At 63.3% G+C, this 22,830-nt stretch overlaps 1 protein-coding gene across 5 annotated transcripts in view; it reads right to left on the reverse strand.

The window, feature by feature from the left end:
• Nucleotides 1-1,687: 1,687 nt before the first annotated feature.
• Nucleotides 1,688-22,830, reverse strand: part of ARNT2 (aryl hydrocarbon receptor nuclear translocator 2) — a 142,176-nt gene continuing 121,033 nt past the window's right edge. For 4 of the 5 annotated variants that reach the window (XM_044232102.1, XM_044232101.1, XM_044232103.1 and 1 more), the window contains exons 13-19: nt 21,619-21,691; nt 20,763-20,886; nt 17,880-17,979; nt 15,595-15,733; nt 14,900-15,065; nt 7,046-7,208; nt 1,688-5,587 (exon numbers count right to left, since the gene is read on the reverse strand). In XM_044232102.1, the coding sequence (XP_044088037.1) occupies nt 5,287-5,587; nt 7,046-7,208; nt 14,900-15,065; nt 15,595-15,733; nt 17,880-17,979; nt 20,763-20,886; nt 21,619-21,691 (1,066 nt within the window). In that variant the 3' untranslated portion in view covers nt 1,688-5,286. The remainder of the gene's footprint in view (nt 5,588-7,045; nt 7,209-14,899; nt 15,066-15,594; nt 15,734-17,879; nt 17,980-20,762; nt 20,887-21,618; nt 21,692-22,830) is intronic. The other variant, XM_044232105.1, reaches the window with a different exon arrangement.

A 22,830-nucleotide genomic window follows, 5' to 3' on the forward strand; every position in this document is an offset into this window, starting at 1 on the left:
TCAAGTTAATTCGGGTAGAATTTAAACATATTAGAACTTAAAGGGCTCCTTTTCAGGGAACAGTTTGACGATTTATATCATTTGTATACACCTCTGCAACTGCCCATCAAATCTAGAACCTCCCCATCCCCTCTTCCGTCCTCCTTCCCTCCAGCCCCAGAACCACGGACACGCTTCCCGTCCTGCTGATGAGCTGGTTCTTTCCTGAAATGTCGTCTCTGTGCAATCAGGTCGTACCTTTGTGCCTGGATGCTTCTGCTCTGTGTGATGCTTTTGAGCTCTATCTTATCGTCGCTTACGTCCACACTCTGTTCCCGTCATTGCTGAGTACTGTTCATTGTGCAGATCTACCCCGATTTCCCCACTCACCTTCTGATGGACATTTTAGGGGGTTTCTGGCTCTCGGTGATTACAGATACAGCTGCAATGAGTAGTCCCATTGCGGTCTTGGTGGGGAAACACGTTCCCATTTCCGCTGGGAAAATAAACACCGAGATGTGGAAAGACTAGGTCATATGGTACACGTGTGCTTAACTTTATAAGAAGCTGCCTCGCTGTTGTGCAAAGGGACTGCGGCACCAGCAGGTATGTGGGGATGTCTAGGCACTCCACAGGCTGGACAAGATCTGCTGCCATCAGTCTGTTTAAATGTTAAAACATTCTAAAGGCTCGTGGAATTAGAATGTGCATTTCCCTGATGACGAGTGACCCCAGCCATGTTTTCCTGAGTTTATTTCCCACTTCGTATCTTCTTTCACGAAGTATCTGTCCAAATCTTTGGCCTGCTTTGTACTGACTTGTTTATTGAGTTGTAAGCGTTCTTTACGTATTTTGGATACAAGTCCTTTGCCAGATACATGGCTCACAATCATTTCCTCCCAGTCAATGGGGGATCTTTCCATCCTGCTAACCATGTCTTTAAAGAGCAAAGGTTTGAATTTTTTACGAAGTCCAATTTATAATTTTATTCTTCTACAGATCATGCTTTGAGTGGCTTATCTAAGAAATCTAAGCCTAACTCAAGGTCACAGAGATTTCTCCCACGTATGCTTTAAATACATGCAGTTTATTTTATATCAATCATAGCTCAACAAAGCTGTAAAAAAAAATAGGACTGGTAGACTTTAGTGGGAAAGCATTTAAATGATTTCACTCTGGCATTTGCTAGACCCCAAATAGTCATCTCTCCACAGAGAAAGGTTAGAATTTGTAAGTATTTCCTGGAGGCGTGAGCATATTAAAATACTAACGTATGGAGAATTTTTTAAAAATTAAAAAAATAAAAATAAAAGGAGTGTTTGGAGAAGACAGCAGGTACAGGGTTTGGAGTGAGGGCTGAGATCCTGAGGTCCTGCCACTCCCTCCCTGTCTGTTCTCGGGTGGTCCCTGCACTTCTCGAGTCCGGGTTCGTCGTGGAGGAGCTGGGACTGACGAGCACGTAGCCCAGGTCTCTCATGAGTCCCAGAGCCTCCTGGGGAGCGGCGCCTGTCGATAAAGGCAAGCACCTGTCTCTCCTGTGTAGACAGACCCCCAAAAGGGCCCCTCGTTAGCGCCAGGGACTCTCTGCTCCCGGCCGGCAGCGAGAGGCAGAGCAGAGCCCTCAGCAGGAGCGAGAGGCGTGAAGCCAGACGCACCCCAAGTCCAGGAGGTCTCCCCAGACCGCTCAGTCACGACGCCGGCCGCACGGTTCGCTGTTCAGAGCAAAGTCATCTTTATTGGGATGAAATCTGAAAAGGCAGTTACATTAGTTACACATATACACAACCAACTCAATGACCGTTAGTCTGAGAGAACATTCCAGAAATACACAGGAGGATGTGTCCACAGCACAGCTCACAGCCAGACGAAGAGAGGCTACAAGGGAAATGACGGCGTGCTTACAGAGTCCACGAAGCCCGTCCTCGCCGAAGAACAAGGCTGTCCCGGGGAGCCAGTCGCCCCACATCCGGCCAGCCTGGCCCCTCGCCTGTGCGTGGCCCCACGCAGGCTTTGGGGGGCTGCTGGACCACAGCACCAGCTTTGGCCACCAGACCCAGGCACACCTCTAGGCGAACAGCGGCCTGCAGCCCGGCGGGGTGCCTCTCCAGTTGTGTCGGGCCCGGGCAGCGGGGGGCCCCTCGGCACACCCCGCGAGGAGCTGGTGGAGAGAGGCGGGAAGGGACCCCCGGCAAGGAACGACCCGACTCGGGGTTTCCGGCACAGCCAAGCCCACCTGTGCCCTGACTCGCGACGCACCAGCACTTTGGTGGGGCCACATGACAGGCCACACGGGCAGGGGGCCCGTGGGCCGGGCAGAGCTCGGCGGCTCCCAGGGGCTGGCGTACGAGGACGAGATCACGGCTCAGTTCCCCGGGGTCGTCCCGTCCCTTGGCGAAGGCTAGCGGACATGGATGGGAGGTCCCGGTCACCTGCGGCTCATCTGCGGGACACACGGTCTCGTCACTGGCCGAGAGGCCCGAGGCCCCCGAAGGAACTTCCCTCAACTCCCAGGAGCTCCGACTCTGTAACGGGCGCGTGAAACGGCGTAGGGGTGCGCTGACCGTCTCGGGACGCCGAGGAGGACGCGGCTGTTTGTGATGGACTGTCACTCCCTGAAACCGCAGCTAAAGACAAAACTCGTGGGAGGGACATATAGGTAGAATGTTCTAGAACCTCCTTGCCCATGGCCACCGTCACTAGCCAAGTGTTGGGTGAGCCTCAAGATGGCTGCTTCGCGTCCTCGCCCAGGGCCCGGGCTGCCGCAGCCCCGGCCTGTTCTGTGGGAGGCCCACCCTCCGGGCTCAAGGAGAGCAGGCAGGAGAGAGGGAGGGAGTCCCGGCCCAGCTGGGCTGCGTCTCCGGCGGGACAGGAGCCTGGGCTGGGCCTGGCTGGAGGACGTGCCAACAGCTGGGTCCACGCACGGTCTCCTCTTGGCTGCCCTGGCCTGCCACGGGGCTCTCTCCTCCCAAGCGGATGAGACCCCCAGCAGCTTGAACTCTTCTCCTGCGCTGTCGCAAGATTCCTCGAGGCGACATCTCTTGGGTCAGAGATCCTCCCAGTCCTGTTTTCGTACTGGCCGCGGGATGGCTTCCAGGAGCCAGAAGCAAGCAGCGGGGTGGGGAGTGGAGAGGACAGAGCACTGACACCAGCCGGTCGGACTGCCAGCGGCTTCCCTGTGGGCGCTCCTGGGACGCGGCTGGGAGGCCAGGAGCCCGGGCCGCCCAGTCACGACATTCCCCATCACGCCCGGCCTACGGTCACCGGCGGTCCCCACCTTCCAAGACCGAGCCTTCAGGGACAGACAGAAGTGGTCGCAGAGCTGTTGGGGACCAGGCTCGCCTGCCCCTCCCACACCCCCCTGGTGTCCAGCACAGCCCCGGGTCACCGCGTCAGGCTGAGGGGCACCTCTCAGGAAACCCCCAGTTCTCTCCGGGAAACGAAAAAACGAACACGAAAGCCCAAAACTTCCAAACTCACAGGTGAAAGGCCAAAGAAAGTCTGTTTCCGTTTCATGGAGACACCATGAATCAGATCATTCTTTGATCTGAAAGTGATTTCTGTACCTTTCTTGGAAATGATCGTGCCCCTCCTTGGGGTTGGCTCAGGCTGCGGGGGCGGAGGGGACCCCAAGGGCGGGGCCCACACGGGGGAATCCCCCTCTGGCTCTGGCACTGTTGCGGTGCATGGGGTTGGCTCCACCCAAGTCCCGGGGGAGGGGCGGGGGGAGGACCTTGAACCCAGGACCCAGTCACCGCTGTGTGCGAAGGACTAAGAGCCGCTCTGGGAACGGTTCAGCCCGCGTGGACTCTGTCTTGGAGCCGGGAGCACCCACTGCTGACTCCTGGCCACCGCCGACCACCGCACAATGCTGGACTTCTGCCGGTGGAGCCCCCAGCGAGACAGAGCACAGCGGTCCCCTCTGGACTCCCACGGGATGGCGCTTAACCCACAGCGAAGCAGAGGCTCGTGCAACCCCCCACCCCGCTCCTTCCCACAGGCTGGGCTCACTCAGCTCTCGGGCAGCTCAGAAGCCCCCGCACTGCGCGGGGTCTTCCGAAACCCCGGGGTGGGGTATTTCTGAGCCAGTGCCTGAGGAGGTCTGCCTGGGGGGCCCTGGGAGGGATGCAGGGACCTCCTGGGAGGGGGACACCTCCACCTGCCCCGGCCAGCGCGGCTTCCGTCCCACACGGGAGTCCGCAAGCCCACGGATGGGGGGACGAACGGACGCGCGGCTGAAGTCAGAGGCGAGAGGCTGGGAGCCCGCCTCAGTGCATGGCGCACGGGAACGCGAGGTCACTGAGACAGGGAAACACAGCGACCATGGGCTCAGCCGGGCAGAAGCTTCTAGAGTCACTCTTCCGTCGGGAGACCCCCTGGACAATGCAAGGCCCCAGCGAGCGTGTACCCGAATCAGACGGCGAAGCCCGGCCTCGTGCCTCACAGACCTGCACTCGGCCCCCACGAGGTGCCACTGTCCCCAGCGGCCTGGCGGGAGGTGTTTCTAAGAGCCGGTCTCTGCACAGGGGTCCGTGCCCTGCCCCTGTCCAGGGTCACCGAGTGCTGTGGCTGCCACGGCGGGTGCTGGGGGAGGAGGCACAGAAGGACGGGGAGGCCTGGACATCCTGCTTTCCCTCGGGCTCTGTGACCTCAAGGTGGGCCCTCACAGGCGTGGGCTGGGAGCTGGGTGGGGGACACCCACAGGTAAGCGGGAAGGGCCCGCACTCCCTCGGGGGCCTCCTGGAAGAGGAGGTGGCTGCATCCTCTCAGAGGGGCGCCTGGACGTGGGAGGGGGCCCATTAAAACAAGTTCGTTCCCAGCCAGGACTTGGGGGATACTGAAATGCCAGCCTGCTCTGCCCGGCCCGACAGCCCTGGATCCTGGCGGCTTACTCTGGCCACACGACACACACGGGGCACGGCACACCCACTGGGACAGGGATTCACGTCACACTGCACAGAGCACACACACCCTACAGCACGAGGGACGGACGGACAGAGGCACACACAGACTTGGCTGAGCCGGGGACGGGGGAGTGGGGGCCTCTTCTGGGTCCTAGCTCGGAGGACAAAGGCCACACGTCCTGCTCACCCCCCTTCTAGCGCCCAAGCCCCACGTGTCCACAGACGTCGAAGGCAAGAAGAAACCCGTGTCCCAGGCAGGCCTGGGCACTCGGGACTGTGACTGGACGTCTTCCAGGTGAACACGGTCGACTACGACATTATTCACAACCAGACCTTGAGGGCCCAGCGGACTCACCTCCCAAACATACACAGAGAAAGTACAATAAATACAACGGCCCCCCCGTGTCTACCAGGGCTCCCGGCGGGTGGCTGGGCACCCCTGGCCGCGGCCTGAGCGGTGCTGTGCCGGGGGTGGCGGGGGGGTGAGATGCCTTCTGCTGGGGGGTCCCGCGGCGGGGCAAGCAGGGTGTGGGGGGGCCCCGCCAACACGGGGGGCGCCGGCATCGCACGCGGGGCTCGGCCCAGCGCCGGCCGCACCCTGCCTGCCGCTACTCGGAAAACGGCGGGAACATGCCCAGGTCCGCGAAGTCTTCGATGTTATAGTTGCCGGTCCCCTGGGTCGGATCTCCGGGCATGGGCAGCATGTCCTGCGGGAGGGCAGAGAAGAAAGCCGCGGGGGTCAGCTCCTCGTCCTGGGCACTCGCACGCCCCAGGAGCCCAGCCTGCCACTCACCCTCATTCTCATCCATCCCCCTGCCCAGGGGGCGGCCCCGCGATGGGCTCCGGGTGTCTGGGGGACACTCAGGGGTCCTCAAATGCCCAGAGGCGGGAAGCTGCTCGCCCCCGGGACTGGTATCTCAGCACCTCAACACAACCTCAGGACATAACCCGTGTCCGTGTGAGGCTGAGCCAGGACACCAGGCGGACAGGGACCCCGCCGGGTGGTGAATCTGGCCGGGCACCCAGCAAGGGACCCATGGCTGATGCTCAAAATGCAACATAAACTCAGGGCCAGGCTCCTGCGTATTGTGAGGGCACAGCCATATGCCTGTGTGGTCGGGCTTCACTTCCAACAAGCCCCTCAGGTTCTGTGGGCCTCAGACTACCCACCTAGAGAATGGGAATAGCACTATTTCAATCCCGTCTGGCAAATTTCTCAAAGTGTGTTCTGTCAGATTCCGGCCCATGAGATATTCTTCGAGAAAAGAATTCGGTGGACGAGGGAGTTTGGGAAATGGCACACTCTGCCTACCTCCTAAAAATCCTCAGTGCTAATGAGTATAATAGAGGCTCTGATAAGGACGGCAGGCAAGAACCTGAATAATTTGCTCAGCCAGTGTTTCACGAACTTATCTGACCAAGAATTCTTTTCAGCCTCGTGAGCGTGAACAACCCAGTTGGGGAATTCTGCCTTACACACGGCTGTGAGGCGTAAGGATGGAGGAGGGAGGTCAGAACGCTGCCCCTCTGGAGATCGAGAGGGACCTCTGGGTTCTAGACCTTTGCCTTCGAAGATGTTGCTTGGCTGGGTGGGACAGGTGCTAGGGACAAGGAGAGTGGACCCTCCCTTGGGAAGGTGCGGTTACCAACCGGGGGGGCCTCCAATCCCTCCCTCCATGGGCTTCCTGCCCATCCCTGCTTTGCTGGGCAGACCTGGAGCTCTGGGCTAACGGTGACGGGGATGCTGGTGCCTCTGCTCTAGGGGAGGAGCTTCTCACGCAGGCTGGTGGGACAGGCCAAGCCCGTGGCTCAGGGGTCACTGACAGGCTCAGGCCTCCATCTGGAACCTTCCTCCAGGGGAAACTTCTGACTGAAGGTGGGGCCAGGGAAACCCCGTGGGGCCCAAGCACTGCTCTGAGGGGCTGTCCCAGGGTCCCCTCCAGCTGCACAGCTAGGTCAGGGCTGCCATCACGAGGGATGGCCCGGGGGGTCTCCACCAATGACTGCTGTGAAGGGCCCGGGTGTCCCCAGCAGGGAGGGCAGCTGAGGCCTCAGCTCCCGGCCCCTCCCCCCAGGCTGGGCCAGGACCCGGACCCCTAAGGACCCGTAGGGGCCGCAGCAGAGAGCGAGGGGAAAGGAAGCAGAGAGAAGGCGCCGGTACCTACGAGAAGGCTGTGCTGGCTGGATTTACCTGGAACACTTCGGTCTGGCCGGGCTGCGGGTGCGGGTGCTGGTCGCCGCTCTGCTGGCCGTGGTGCTGGCTTTGCCACTGCGACCAGACTTCCGACGGCCGCCCTGGGAACTGCCCGCTACTCTGTCCGCTCTCGGCTGAAAGACCCGACGTACAGGACACCGCCTTTAACAGCCGCGTCGCGGCCCCGCGAGACCAAGACCCACGGCAGCCCAGCGCGCCCCACGCTGGCGAGCGGCTCCGTCGGGCGGGCGGGACACGCGGTCCCCCACGTGCTCGCAGGAACCGGCCGGTTACAGGTCCCCCTCGCACCACACGGCCGGGGGGTGAGACCGAAGCGGGAGCTCCCTGTCAAGGGGTGCAGGGACGAGGTGGGGGGGCTCTCCCAGGGCGCCCCGACCGGGGGGGGGTGCTCGAAGCCTTGGAGCCCTGGTGCCCTGGGTGGGCTCGCACGGAGCTTGGGCGGGGGCGTGTCGGGGGCCCTGAGCATGGGCGGAGACAAGCCCTCCACGCAGTACCCCTGCAGACCCCTCGTCCCCAGGCTGCTCTCCGCAGGAGCCTGACTCGGCCGGAGGAGGAGGTCACCTCAGCGTGCCCTGAGCTCCGCCACCCTCACAGGTTTCGGGTAACTTGCTGGGGCCACACGTGGCCTTCCACGAGGTCCTTCCACAGGTGCCCAGAGCCACGGCCTCTCCTCTTGCCTCCGAGGGTTTCTTAGTCCCGGACGGCTTGAAGCCAAAGGCATCGGGGCTCAGACACGAAGCGCTTCCTCGTAGGAATGAGGCCGGTAACGTGTAAGGACGGCGGCCCGGCCTCTTACACCTCACAGGGAACACACAACGGAGGAACCCAGTAGGAAGCAGGGGCACAAACCTGTCTAAACTGTTTTAAAGTTTCAGCCTAAGAGGATGAGCTTTCCGGAGGCTCCGCCAGAAAAGCTCAGGAACGTCTCTGCTCTTCCCAACGGCTCTGGTCCTCCCTGAGGACGGACGCTGGGCTCCCGGAGCTGAGGCCACTAAGTGTTCAGGGACAGCCCCAGCCTCCCCCTCTGTCCCCGTCTCTGTCTGTCTTACACACACATATCTGACACACGACCCGAGACACGAAAGTTACAACAAAACACCTACGTTCTCCCTAAGGCCTCGCGACAGGTGCGTCCGGAACTCTGCATGGTAACAGCTGGGAAGAGGAGTCATGCCCCCTACAATCAGATTTAACCCCTGATGCTTCCGGATCAGGGATTAAAATCGACTGACCGCTGCTCAGGAGGCCACGCGCAGCCCCTGCCGGCCACAACAGTGACTCCTCGCTGGGGTCTTGCCCGTCAGGAATTACTTCCCTCCACTTTTCCTTCCAGCTATGGCCACCACTGAGTCCCCCTGATTCATACGCTGGGGTCCTGGGCTCTGGCCCCAGCCCAGGCTTGGTGCAGGTGTGCACCCAGGAGGGAGAGCAGGACGGTGCCTCCGGGGGAGCTCACAGCACGGCGGGGGAAGGGGAAAGGCAGCGCCACACGGGCGGGAGCCACTGGGACCCGGGAGAGCGGCAAAGGTACCAACTCTCAGGGGGACACCTAATTTGTCCCGGAAGTAGAAGAGCCCGGTAGGGGACAGTCAGCAGCTGAGCGGGGGCGGGGCTCAGGAGGCCCCGCCCAGGGACCTGCAGGTGGCTCTGGGGATAAGGGTCCAAGTGTGACGGGCTAAGGGCGAGCCACGGCTCGGGGGTCCCACGGGAGGGTGGCAGGAACCCGGGGTTCCGAGGCACGTGGAGGAGTGGCCTGCACACGCCTGCGCATTCAGGAACACGGCCGTCCAGGGCCGAGAGGCAAGGAAGGAACTGGTCAGGAGGAGGCCACCGTGGGGATGTCCGCACGGCATACGGTGCCTGAGTCCTGGAGCGCGGGTGGCAGGAGGAACTGACAGCCGGCGGATGGCCAGGAGACGTGGGGCCCGCGTGGGGTCCGCGTCTCCGCGGGCCGGATGTGCAGTCTGCTTCTCTAGGCTCCGGTCCTGGGGCCACGGCCAAGTCTCTGAGAAGTGCCCGGCATCCCTGTGCCTGAAGCCAGCATCTCCCCTCTCCGGACTGTCCCCGTGGGAAAGCCCAGCGAAGGACGCTCACGTCCAGCCCACGGTCCTGAACACCGCATCTCCGGGCCTGTCCGCTTCCCTCCGTCCCGGGCCAGCAGCTGTCTCCGGAATGCACAGCTCCCCCTCATCTTCCTAAAACTGCCCCAAACCAGCCCAGCCCGCCAGGGTCCCGAGAGCCTGTGTAGCCCCACTTCTGCTTTGCACCCACCTTGCCCCCTGCCACCCCGGTGGCCCGCCTGCCCCCAATCACGGACCCCCTTTGCCCCGGAGGGTTCTGCCCGCGTCCAGAGCCCCAATGGATGCGAGCTCCAGAACCCACTCTCCGCTTGCGTGGCCTTGTGTCCTCCCAACCCTTACTTCTGCTCCCACGGACGCTTCCCGGCGCTCATCGGTGTGGAACCGCAGAAGGGAACGCACGTTCCCATGTCAGTCGGTCTCAGGGACTGCGGGGGACCGGGCAGACGGTGGGCGGAGGCGTGGAGACCGACGGGGTCACTTGTACTCGGCACACACGCACGCTTGCAGGATCCGTTCTTAAACTGCCGGGAAGGGACAGGCTCTTCTTAAATGTTTGCAGTAGAAAAAACCGGTTACGGGATGGCTTCGGGAATGGCATCAAGAGCCGAGGAGGGAGGGACGTGGTACTTCTGGAAACAGGTGTGTGCTGGGCTTCGACCTGATCTCATTTCCTCTTCCCTCTGCCGCTGAGACGGCCGCATCTCCCACCGCTTCCAGACAAGGAACTGAAGCTCCGGAAATCTGCCTGCTCCACCCGAAATGCCGGACCCCCTTGGAACCGAGGTCTCTCTGACACAGGGCTCGCGTGCGTTCACTTGGGACACTGAGAGTTTATATCCGACGCCCACCAGACCCTGGACATGGAGCTGAGAGCCTCGGCCCCGGGGGCGACCAAGCCCAGCTTTGCAGGGGCAGCAGACCAGGGTCCGGGTCATCAGGACGGCCCCGAGCGCAGCAAGGGGGTGTAGGCTGCGTGGGGAGACAGGGAAGCAGATGTCACAGCTGATGGTCTTCCTCGGGGAAGCCGCCTCCCAGGCCGTGACCAGCGGGCTGCGTTCACGCCGTCCGACGGGAGGGTCCCGGGGAGGCCGCTCTTCCGGCCCGTTACGGAGTCCGCGTAGCTCTGAGCCGCACGCGTGACCTCCGCACTCTCAGAACAGTAGTGACTGTGACACACAGCGCCGGGTGCTCTCAGCCCAGACCCCGGCCCGCGGAGCCACAGCGCCCAACCACAGAGCAACGCTGAGCAGGCGAGAGACGTGGCCTGCACCCACCATGCGGCCACAAGCCTCTTTCTGGAGAAAACCCCAGGGGTCACGACATCCTCAGACGCCGTGTTGCTCCGGAAGCTGCGTGTGTACGGCTGCAAACTCGAGCTGGGCTCCGGCCATCCCGTCTTTGCTCTGCCGGCTTCCTGAGCCCGGTCCGGGCTGCTGCGGCCCAGGCTGAAGGTGGGGGCCCCGTCAGCCCCGTGGCCCAAGCAGAGCACGCGTGGCGTTGCCACCGTCAGGGCCAAGTGGGGGGCCTTTCAGACCAGACTTCAGAACCCGGAGAAGCGTGTGGGTTCCTAGGTGGTGGCAGGAAGGGACGGCATCTTCCTCCCAAGACAGTTGTTCGGCGTCCGAGGCTGCCAGGTCACTTGCTGACGGTTTCCGGTGAGCTTCTCCAGAGCTGCGGGAACTGCTGCTCAGAGGCCCTCTGCGGCCGGGGGTGGGGGGCACAGGGGGTCTAGCCAGGGTGACCCTGATGTGCAGGGGACACGTCTAGAGATACCTCTCGCAATCATAAATGCAAGGGGGCGGGTAGGGGGAGGCTGGGGACGCAGCTGAACAGCCACACAAACAAGGTAGCTCCTGAGACAGAGAAATGGCTCAAAACGTCCACAGCACTGACGCTGGGAGGCCTCGTGGACAGAGTCAGCCAAGAGCATCCAAGTGCCAGCTTGTTCTAGAAATGCCTCTGGGTGGGGCTCCTGCACGTCCCACCAAGGGCACGTTTCCCATGCTTTCTGCCCCAGACCTCACTCTTCATCGCTAACTGGGAGCGGAGGGACAGTCTCTGATTCCCTAAATTGCTGGTGAGAAGGGCAGGACCTGGAGGTTCGGGGTGTGGTGTCTGCACACGTTCCAGGTCATGGAAATGCCCACCCCTCCCCCGCCACACCTGCCCGGGCCTGTCCCTCATTTCTCATCCGCCTTCCCGCTGCAAACATCTTCAGACTCTTGTGGAACGACACGTTCCCTCCGCTTCCTCTCCGAAGCAGGCGTGCAGACGGACAGGGCTCCCTCCGGGAAGGCCGGTGACTTGACCGAGGCATTTCTTGAGCCTCAGAAAAGACGCTGCACTCACGCCGTCATGTTATCTGCTGTGACCCGAGAGGATCTGCACGGACTCGTGCCGGGCATGTGCGGGGTGGGTCAGCTGCCTCTTCCTAAACTGGGACACGCGGAGGGCAGGAAGCAATGGCTTGTCCCTGCCTGCCCGGTCTGTGTCCGGAAGCGCGCGGGTGAGGCGGTCACATTATTTAGACCCTGGGCGAGTCCGAGGAGGAGCGCCTGGTCTGCCCTGGCCCCTTGGGCCACTTCCCCTGCACAGCCGTGTGCTTGGCCCGGCATTTCCCCAAGACACACGGACGCATCGGCAGGCAGGTGGCGGAGACGGAGACGCTGCTGTTCAGGGACCTCAGGTCTCAGGGCTCAGCACGTGCTGTGGGTTTACTGCCTCTCGGCCCCACGCCATCCCTCCTGGCGCTGCCTCGTGGGGTAGGAGCCGCAGGCCGGAAACACGTCTCCCCCACCCGCTGGGCGGTTAGACTTTGAGGTTAGACTTTGTCCGCTAAAGGTGCTGGAGAGACCTGCAGGCGCACTGAGGAAGGGGCTTCTCTCCTGGTTCAGATGTTTTTCTGTCTGCAGCGTGGGGACTGGCGGCGTGCGGGAGGCCCAGCGGCGGCTCCTGTAGGCTCCGTCTGGGGAGCGACCAGCCGAGGCCCCCAGCCCCTGGCCAGTCCACTTACCGCCGCGGGGCTCTGTCCCCCGCACAGACACACCTTCGGGGAGGTGGGACCTCCAGGCTTGGAGCAGGAAGCTGCCACACGGGTTCACCTGCCTGTCCTCGCCAGGGCGTTCCAGCAACCCCATTAGCTAAGGGTCAGTGAAGGAAGCGCCCCGAGCCATACGACAGGTGTGGCGTCTGCGCCCTGTCTGTGCCCCGTCGGCCGCACCCTCCCCACCAGCTGTTAGGAAGCAGCACCTGCACTTGTCAGCCCCTCAGTGAAGGGTTCTCGTCCTGCTTCCAGACTCTCCCTGTCAAATGAGGTAAGACCCGTGGCGAGCCGAAACCGGAACCAGGGCTGGAAACACACATGCATCAGTCGCACGGCTCAGCGTCCGTCCACAGCCCCGAAATGGCAGGAGGGCTTTGGTCTCACTCCTGGAAGCCAGGGGAGCGAAAGGAGCCTGCGGCTCACGGATGGATCCGGAACGAGGAGGCCGGATGCCTCACTCAAGAAGGGAACCCCATACACCGGCCACCTCGAGGAGCCCCTGCAGAAGCCCGGGCACGGCCCGTTCCCCCGATGTCAGTCACCAGGGCCCACACTTGGTGATGGTCGGCTCCCCAGCTCTCCCAGACGCCTGCCCGTGAGACAGGGCCGTCGGGGCTCTGGAATCCGGCCCAGGACAGCTCGCTGAGCTGGGTACTGTGGGGAGTTGGGGGCTGGGCCTGCATACCCTCCAGACCCGACCAGCAGGCCCCACGGCACCACCATCTCGCCATGCCCTTGCAGGGGGCGCTTGGGTCCCGCGCACGGCGAGGCGGGAGTCCCCTGCCCGCAGGAGTGCGGTTGGTGGATCCGCAGGCTTGTGTTCACTCAGAGGCTGGCACCATCAACAGGCGCCTCTGCCTCTTCCCCACGCACCCCTTTACCTCTGTCTTCCCTGCACCCTCCCACTGGCTCGGGAGCACGTCCTCGTTCACGAACCACAGGCACACTCTCTTCTCTCCGACCTGACCAATACCTGCCCCCCACGCCCGCCTCCGCAGACCCCGTTTCCCTGGAGCCCCTTGGAGTCGAGGCTGTTTGTTTTCCACTGGCCACACATCCCATGCACAGCCTGTCCTACCCTCTGGGCCCCTCTGCACCCCGTCCCCTCCCCTGCTGGGGTCTCCTGCCACTGACCCACAGTTGTCCTTAGGCAGCCCATGCCCACCAAGACTGGCCCCTACCCCAAGCTCCTCCCCCGCTCCCTGACCTCTTCTCCAGGGCCTGGTTTCCAAACATGAGAGACCGCTTCCTCCTGCCCTGCTGGGTCAAGGTCAACAAGGGAGGGCTTGATGGTGAGACCGCAGGAGCCCTGTCCGTGGTCTCCGCGCACTCACGCAGTGGGGCCCAGCCCCTCATTGGTATGAATCAAGAAACCTCCGCCGGGACACCCAGTCCCCACCCAAGTCCCATGTGCCCCTAACAACGGATCAGAGGACGGGGGCAAGCAGAGTCTGGACACGAGGGCGCTGTGACCTCTATCTGACCTCACCACGCCTCAGTTTATCTATCTGTGAAATGGGAGAAATCAGGCATCTCCCTCTTCCGGCTGCCGTGAGAGTTATGGGAATTCAGACATGCCTGTGCCGAGCAGGTCGTGAGCGTCTGGTAAGCGCCAGCTGTGGTCGGCGGGTCCTGTGAGGGCAGGGCAGCCAGGAGCCAACGGGGGCGTGGCCGCTGTGCCCGGATGGGGACCCTCTCCCATCGACAGCCGAGGCAAAGACCAGGGGGTAGGGGCTCCCTGGGGGCCAGCGGCTTCCAGAGTCCGGAGGTTTCTGAGTTGGGTGTCCGGCAGGCTAGAACGAGCAAGAGGCCGGGGACCCTTCCCTCCAGAAACGGGGACCACGTGGCTGAGCTCCCGCTGGGGGACAATACTCAGGCTTGGCTTGAGGTTGAGCAGGAAAACATGCTCCATGTGAACGAACAGGGGCACAGCCGGCGAGGGTTCAGGAAGTGCCGTGCCCCGGGCGGGACAGGGAGCGGGCAGCGGCGGACACAGCGGCTCCCCTGGGGCTGACTTGCCAGGTGGAAACCCGGGGTGTGTGGGCTCAGCCCCACGCTCGCCTGAGGGCGTCCGTCCCGCAGAGACGCCCCGTGAGCCGCACGGGTGGGTCACGGTGGCCGCCCTGAGAGAGGATGGGCCCCCGCTCAGGAGGCTCAGGGCGCCTGGCAGCCCCTCCCGATCAAGGTGGGGCCCGGGCCCGTCAGACCCACATGGAAGCGGCACCACGGGGAGCGGCCACTGAACCCCTATGGCCTGAGGTTCTGGGAAGCTGGGGCAGGAGCTCTGACATGGGACGGGATCCTTCCTGGGACGATCAGCTGAGGGGGAACCTCACAGCGTCTCTTATGTACAGGACGGACCCACAGAGTCGGCCACCCGCGTGTCTGAAGCAAGATGAGGGCGCTCTGGACACGGGCATGCGAACGTCCTCGCCAAGGCCATAACGGGTACAACAGCACTTTGGCACACAGGACCACAGTCCCAGAGCCTTGACATGACAAAGTTGCCTCACTCAGCCGAGACCCAAGCCCCCAGCGACCGAGGATCACCACGGCACCTGGAGACCCCCAGGCTTGGTCCCCGGGTTCCGGGAGCTCGGGGCTCAGCCCCCCGTACTCAGGACGTTCAGAAAGCGCTTCTGCCGGCTCTCCCGCGGTCCTGCCCTCCTTCCCCACCTACCGAACCCTGGCGTCCGGTTGGCGAGACTGGAGTAGGCATTCCCGCTGGGCGAGGAGGTAGCTGGGCTGGACAGGGGGCTGTAGGAGGCCGGGTCCGCCGGGTAGGTGTGGCTCGTGCCGATCCCAAAGGGAGATGACTGAGTCTTGCCGGACTGGGACGGGATTTGCTATGATCAGGACACAGCAAAGAGAAGGGAAGCGTCACCAGCAGGCCCCTGTCCCGGTCCCCAGGCCGCACGGGCTGACGGCAACTCCCCGCAGCGCTCCTGTCCACCTGGGTCCAACCTGGCGTCAGCCCGGCATGTGTGGGTCCAGAAACTGGGGCGGGTCTGGGTGATGTCACCCCCCGCCCTACAAGGATGGGGGTCCTACGGCTTTTGCTGATGGGGGCCTGGCACTACAAACACACGGAGGAGTCCCCTGGGCCACCCGATGCCTGTGTCACAGTGCCTACCAGGGAGCGGTGTGTGTCCCGGGGCTGGGGGTCCTCACGCACTCTGGCTGGGGCGACGGGGGTCCAGAGTGGTGAGGGGGGCTCGCTCATCACAGAGCGTCTGTGGATCTGCCCCATCCCCCAGCTTCCCGTCCATGGCAGGACTCAGGCCGCGGAAAGCACATGGGACTCTGCTGTTGGGCCCCTCCCGGGTGCTCTGACCCGCCTGGACCTGGGAACATCTCCCTCCCCGGAGCCCCTACCTGTCCGGGAAAGGGTGGTCGGCTCCCCGTCCAGGCCACCTGACTCTGGTTCAGCTGCCGGGAGATCTGGGTCATGTTCTGGCCGGTTGACGAGGAGGACTGGATGTCATTCACGCCAGGCACGTGGACCACGGAAGAGCTGGAAGGGATGAGACCGCGTTCGTCCCGAGGAGACGCCTCACCCCTACGCAGGCCCCCCGGGGGCACCCCCTGTTGGCTCGCAGCAGCCACCTCTGTCTGTCCGTCTGTCTCTCTAGCACACAACACAGCGGGACAAGGCGGCCCACGGGTGGCCAGTCCCCTGGTGCTCCTCCTCTCCCCTGGGACCCTCTCTGTGTCACCTCTGTGGCCTGCCTCGTGCTCCCCCCTGGACCCCGGGCCCCACTCTCTCCTCCGGGCCGCCCACCCCGTGTCTCCGAGGGAGAAGCTCCTCAGCGTGAAAATGAGCCTCAGTGCGGACCCAAGGCCCTGCGCGTGGGTTAACGCGTCCCCGTGGGGCGCCTACGGGCTCTGGACTGTGGGACTGGGCCACGGGCTATCAAGGGGCTGGTCTTAACAGGACAGCCTGTCGGGGGACACCCCACCCGGAGAACGCTGTGGGGAGCCGGACCCCACCGCCCTGCGTCTCCCACGTCCTCTGGTCAGTATGGGGCACTGGCTGGTGAGTCCCAGGTGCCTCTGTGCCCGGCCCCCCCGCAGGTGCCGCGTCTGACCGGCCGTCTGGGCTCCCAGGCCAGCGGCACACCCCGCCGCCCGCAGCGTTTTCCAGCCGTGGCGATGCTACAGTATCCCACGACACGCGTGATAAAGCAGGGAGGTGGGAGCTTCCGTTTGGCTTCATGCCCTTCGTCCTGGAGCAGCTCAGGGCGGAGCAGCGCTGCGGGCCCAGGAGGGAGCCAGGGCTGCGGGCCAGGCTGACCGTGGGTTTCAAAGAAAGGCAGCGTACGGGCCCGCAGAGAAGAGTGGGTACGGGCTCACTGCGTGTGTTATCAGACTTGTTCCGTGCCCTCTGGCCCCTCGTCAGATAGGGACGCTCCCACTGTGTCCCTGCCTCCTCGTCCCAGCCCCCCCACGGGCACAGCACCCTCCTGCCGCCACCCCTCCCTCAACATAACGCCCCTCCCCACCCTCCCTCCTGATGAGCCGGCGGCCTCGGAAAGCCTCTGCGGATCCTGTTCTCTGTGGGTCGGGGTCTCTCCCCACCCGCTCGGCCCTCACGTCCTCCCGGGGCACTGGCGGACGAGGGCCGGACCCTGTGCCCAGCAAGCCGATGCCCGGCACTCCCCAGAGCCCCCAGGGACGCCTGCCTCCGTGCACCCAGGTGGGTCACGGCTGCCAGGCCCCGGCCGGGCTCAGCGTGAGGACGCACTTGCTCTGCCAGAGCTCGGGGCGACGGACCTCCGACTGCCTCACCCACCCCTGCCCTGCCCACGCCCGCCAGCCCGGGCCCCTCACACTGACAGGAATTCCGGCTCACGGCCCGGCCTAGCAGCTCGCAGATGTCCATCCCTCCCTCCCTCCCCCCTCCCTCCCTCCTTCGACCGTCCATGCACCTCTCCCTCATTCCCTGTCTCCCTCCGTCCGTCCTTCCCTCCCGCCCTTCCACAGACGAGCATCGAGAGAGGCTTTCCCGACCCCGGACTGTGCGCAGGGGCCGCCGTCCCGCCCCTTCCCCGCACAGCCAGCTGGCCACGAGCCGGCCTCTCCTCCACCACTGCCCTCCGACTCCTGTTTCCATGAAACAGCCTCACCCGGCTCAGCGTCTGGAGCGCGACCACGTGTCCTGTGAACCGCCAGCACCTCCCTTTCCACGCCGCCCCCCGGACCTTCTCCCGGACCCCGTTTCCCCAAGCCCCTCTTCCCCTCCGGCCCCCCAGCGTGGCATTCGAGGCCTCCGCAGCCTCCTCCTGCTTCGCCCAGACCCGAGCGTCTCCCTGCCTGCGGCCTTCCAGGCCTCGCTCAGCGCGTTCTGGAGGCGGTCCCTCTGCGTCCCCAAGGGGCCACGTGACCTTTGCTCCCAGGCTCGGCTCACAGTCGGCCAGGCCTTCCCCGCTCTGTTCCCATCTCCAACGGCTCCCTCCTCACCTCCGGCCTCCGCCCCTCCCTGCTGCCTCTGTCCAGACGGAGGATCTGGCAGCTGGGGTCGGGGTCGGGAGCACCCGATGTCCGGGGCAGGCTGGTGAGGACGGCACGGCAGCCGCTCCCTGGGGGACCCCGCCTCGTCCTGCTGGCCCCAGACCAGAGGTGCTGCCACGGCCCCCAGCCCCCCCCCCAACCGTGCATACCTGAAGGCCTTCCCGGAGTGCCCCGGGGGGAACGGGCTGCCCTGGGAGTAGATTTGCTGCGTCCCGGCCGCGGGCGCTGAGCTCATCATCTTCTTGTCCGCTAGAAGAGCACAGCGAGGGTCACACTCAAGGGCTCCGCGGCCTCCAGACCACGGCGCGGGCAGCCGGGGGGCGGGTGCGGGGCTGGGCGTCCCCAAGCAGGACAGACCCACCCCGGCTGCCCGTCCACGTGTGCCTGCCCTGCCCTCGCCTCTGCGCCCTCCATCTCCCGGGGCCTTCCGTGCATAGGAGGGCGCTGGGCTGTCCTCTGGCACCGAGGCCTGGCCATGCGCCCTGGAAAGCAGGCCCGTTCCAAGACTTGGGAAGACAGAAAGGCCCAGTGGACGTTCTTCCTCAGACACGACTGACTCCGTCCACGCCGTGGAGGAAACACAGAACCGTGGCTCGGAGGAGCCGTGCCGGAGCTCAGAGCCCAGCTCTGCCCTACGATGGGGCAGGGGGGTTGGACATGTTTGTTCTAGAGCCTCTCACTGCCCTATGACATCAAAACTCCTGCGCCCGTTGCTCCCACGACCCCTGACAGCCCACCCACAAGACACGGGAACAAAGGACGTCAACGTTAGTTACGTGGCAAGGATTTGGGGCCTACGCAGACCCCTCGCCTGTACCCGTCTCTGGCTTGTGGGGGATCCCCCCGGGGTGCACACGAGCAGCGATGGACGCTCAGGCTCGGGGGCTTGCGGCCGAGGGGACGGTGCCGGCGGTCACGTGCTGAATCTCCCACGCGTGCAAACCTCTCCTGTGACGTTTTGTCACACTGAGCCCTGAGCAGTTTCCCTGGTTCGTTCCCTTTGCTGCGGAGACAGGGCGCCCAGAGGAAACACCCAAGGGCGGAAGGGCCCGGCCTCTCATTTCCGAGCGGTCCGCAGGCTCTAGTCTTGCAGATGAAGACGCAGCTCGCGGTCCCGGGGGAGCGGCGCCCGAGGGACTTCTCGTGACTTTTCACTTAAGGTAAGTGACTCTTGTCACTTTCTGGCGATTCTCGGTGGTTTGGGTCAACGAGAAGCACATTTTTTCCTGACTGCTCTGAAACATTTTTAGGGCACAAAATTGAGTGTATGGAAAGTCTTGATTTTATTATTCGATCTTCTATAGTTTTCTTCGTGTTGTGACTTTGATCTGCTTGATGTGCGGGAGACGAAGAAACGCACCTTGAGATCTCCCACCGCAACTTGCGTTCATCGGATTTTCGTGTATTTCCAGTTACTCTTTCCCACGTTCCAGGGCTCACGATACATGCACCTCCCCGTCAGGTCACGGTGTAGAGCAGCTCTGTCGCCCACGGCGCTCGGACGACGGTGCCTTCCGGGGTCCGCGGGCACCAGGCCCCCACCCCTCCGTGCCCCAGTTCACCGCATGAGGTTGGACACGGCCCATTGGGCAGCACGTGACCCGGGAGCTGCCGTCGGGTCCTTGGACACCCGTGGATTCTACCATCATGACATTCAGACTTTCTTATGATTTCACTTTTCCCCCAAGTGTTTTGCAATTTGCTAAAAACGTCCTCATCTTTTCTTGGAAGCGAGACTTCCTGCCTTCTTTTCTCTTCCCTCCTTTCAAGAGTGGCTATTTTTGAACACACTGGAAGCTATGCGGTTCTAGAAATATCAGAGGAAAAAAACATACAGGCCAACGAGAAATTTCTGTTTATGACCCTAACCCAAGATGCGCCCGGGTCTTGGCCGAATCCATTGGGTTCTGGTTTTTCTGCATCTTCTGTATCTTCTGGCGATTTGTATCCTGGTCGTCAGGGTTCCTGGTGTCCCCTCCGCACTCCTGCTTTCTCAGCCCGCCCCTTCCACCCCCGCGTTCTGTGTTCTGATTCACCCCACAGACAAGCCCAGTCCCCGGCAAGCCGAGCGCTCGGGAGCTCTGGGTGGATGGTGCGTGTCCGGGTGCATCGACCTGCGGCTTCCCGTGTGCGGGCGCAGCCTGGCGGCTGGACACGTGGGGGCTCTCCCGTTCTCCTCGCCCCTTCGGCCACCTACATGGGAACGTGTCTTGTCTGTGTCACACCACAACTTCACGTGGATTTCCTAGAAACGCTGCAGGGTCTGGTCCGACACCTCAGGCTTCTCTGGGGGGAGAGAAGACGTTGAGACGTGCTACCGTTTGCTTTCTTCTCCGCCAACATCAAGAGCCCCTGATGAAGGCGGGCAGCGTGTCGGGGCCCACAGGTTACCGCGCCCCACGGGTCAGCACGCGTGGCCCTCGTGGGAGACGGCGCTGCCCCTTCCTCGGCTGCACAGCGGCTGCCCCAGCGGGAATGACGGCCCCGTTGGCAGCACATGTGCGGACGGCAGCGGGGCTGAGCCCGGTCTTCCCTCGGCTTCTCTCCTCAGCGGATGCCCCCTGCACTGCAACTCCCAGAAATTCCTTGACTCCCACAAAACGGGATCCTTCTGCTGAATTTTGGAACGACACAGACCTTTCCAGATTGTGTATTTTGCTGACCTTAATGGTAATCTGACCGGAAGGGGCAACGGCAGGCACGGGCGTCACAGGACAGCTCGATCCAGCACGCGCCACTTTCTCCGGCGACGGCGCTGACGGAGGCAGAGGCCACTCGATGACCACGACCGAGCGACTACTGGGCGTCCACGTGCCATTCGTTTCCCACCCTTGCATGCAGGAGGCGTGTGGTCCGGGGCCCCAGGGAAGGGGCGAGCGGGGGGCCAGGGTCCACCAGGCTCCTGTTCTGGGGCTCTCGCACACGGAAAACCCACCTGCGGGGGCCTCTCCTGGGGGGGCATCTCCCCACGGCCCGGCCGCAGTGCCCCGCCCCCCACCCCCGCCAGGCCCCGGCGCCGTCGGGAAACTTACATGCACTGATCCCCGCAAACATCTCAGCGAACCGGGGGTCCCTTTCCTGGGAGAAGATGGCATCCGCCTTTTCCACGGACTTCCCGGCTTCATGAACGCCAGCCGGCAGGTTGGGGACGGGAACCTGTTCCGCATGAAAATACGACCGTGTCCCACGTGTGAGACACAGAACGTCACCTTGGAGGGGTCCCCTCCTCCTGTCTCACAGACACTTCGGGCTGGAGGTTTTACAGGTGGGGGGGTGTGGGGGCTTTTCTGTTGACAGAGGCCAAGGACAGTCGGGGTGGGGGTGTGACCTGGAGGTCACGGAAAAGATGACGGGGTCACACCGATCACTTCTGGAAAGATACATAATAATCCGCGTAGGCTAAAGCCCAGGACACGTGTGGCTTCCCGAGGAGGCCCACTCTCCGACACAGCAGGAAAGGCGGAGGGAAGAGGAGGGGAGAAGGGAGGGGGGCAGCGCAGGGAGAGGGGACTCAAGGCAGGACCAGGCGTGGAAGCAGATGGGGACTGGACCAAAGCAGGACAGACGGCTGGGCAGGGGAGGGCTGACAGGTCCGGAGCTGCCTCCATCGGCTTCCTAGTTTGTGAGACGGCGTCCAGAAAGCTACCACGGGCCCCGCCATCTCTGTATTGGCCAAAACCTGCCACCCGGGCTTCACGGGTCCTGCCTCCTTCATGGCCCAGTTCTGCCGAAGGGTCACGGGAGACCCCCGGGGGAGCCAGGCCCCTGCACCGAGTGGCTGGACGGAACAGTTGCGCCTGCTTGGCTGGGGGGGTGGTGGGGGAATCAAGCTAAGGGTCGGGCGCAGTCCCCGGTCCCTTGGGCTGCAGACAGTCCCCAGGAGCTCACCTGCGACAAGTCGTAGGACGATAGCCCGTCCCGCTGGTGCACTTCCAACTCCGCTTGCTGCTGCTGGAGCTGCCTGAGGGACAGGAAGGCAACAGCGTCACCAAGGAAGGGCGTGGCACGCGCGGGGCAGGACCAGAGCCCGCCCGAGCCCCACGCCGCAGGGGAGACACCGATGGACCCCTAGACGGGTTCAGTTTTTATTTACTTTATTTTATGAAGACTCTTTAAAGCCTCAAAGCAAGACCTCAAGCTCTGTACCGGAGGCTGCCTGCATGTAGGAAATAAATTCTGGTTTAAGATTTCTTTGTGCGCCAGTGAGAAAACTTCAGGACAAATTCCGATCGACACAGACACGCCGGTGGCCCTGGCCTCCCGCAGTGTTAATGCCCCCACGCGAGTGCAGAGCGGCTGCCGGGACCTGCCCGCCCGCGGACGTGCGTTTACGGAGCCTGGACCTTGCCCGGCACACGGCACACCCCAAGCTGCTCCTTTGGGGACAGAAAGAGCCTCCTTATAAGAAACGGCTACTTTATGTTTCAGATGATGGAAACCGTGTTCCTCCCAAGGGGCAGCGAGCCCTACAGCAGCTCAGAGCCTAAAAATGAGGGAGGGGACGACAGCGCTGCCTCCAACTCTAAACGCCAACGAGAATGAGAGGCGAACGGCGATCAGCGAAGTACCGACCAACGTCACACACACACCCGTGCCCGGGGTCAACGGGGAGGACGCGAGGGACCGTGAGAGCGTGAACACGCAGGCAGGACACAGAGACCGGCTACTCATAGAACCGGCGGGACCTGGAGCCGCGTCCACCGGTCGGACAGCGAGTAAGCGCACGTCGGAGCAAAGTCACAGAACGCGTCTTCGCGCCCAGGCGGGTGACCACGCCGAGCGCCCTGGTTGCTGCGGGAAGGCCACAGCCCGCAGGGAAGCGCGCGGCTTACCGCCTTCCTGGCGTCCCCGGCAGGTCCCGGGACAGGCCCACTCCTCCGGGAGTCGCCTGCTGCCGGGGCTTGTGCAGGGACGTACCCGGCGGCCGGAGACGAGCTCGGTCTACACGGAGTCGGCCGCAAGGGGAGCGACCGGCGGACGTGTCTGTCGAGTCACGGAGCGCGTGCTCCCGGCTGCCCCCGGCCGCCGCTGCGAGGACCGTCGCGGACGCAGGGAGGTACGGTCCGAGCGTGTGGACGAGCTCAGGACAAAATCTGTGCG

The sequence above is a fragment of the Neovison vison genome, chromosome 13, assembly GCF_020171115.1.
Source record: "Neovison vison isolate M4711 chromosome 13, ASM_NN_V1, whole genome shotgun sequence".
Lineage (NCBI taxonomy): Eukaryota > Metazoa > Chordata > Mammalia > Carnivora > Mustelidae > Neogale > Neogale vison.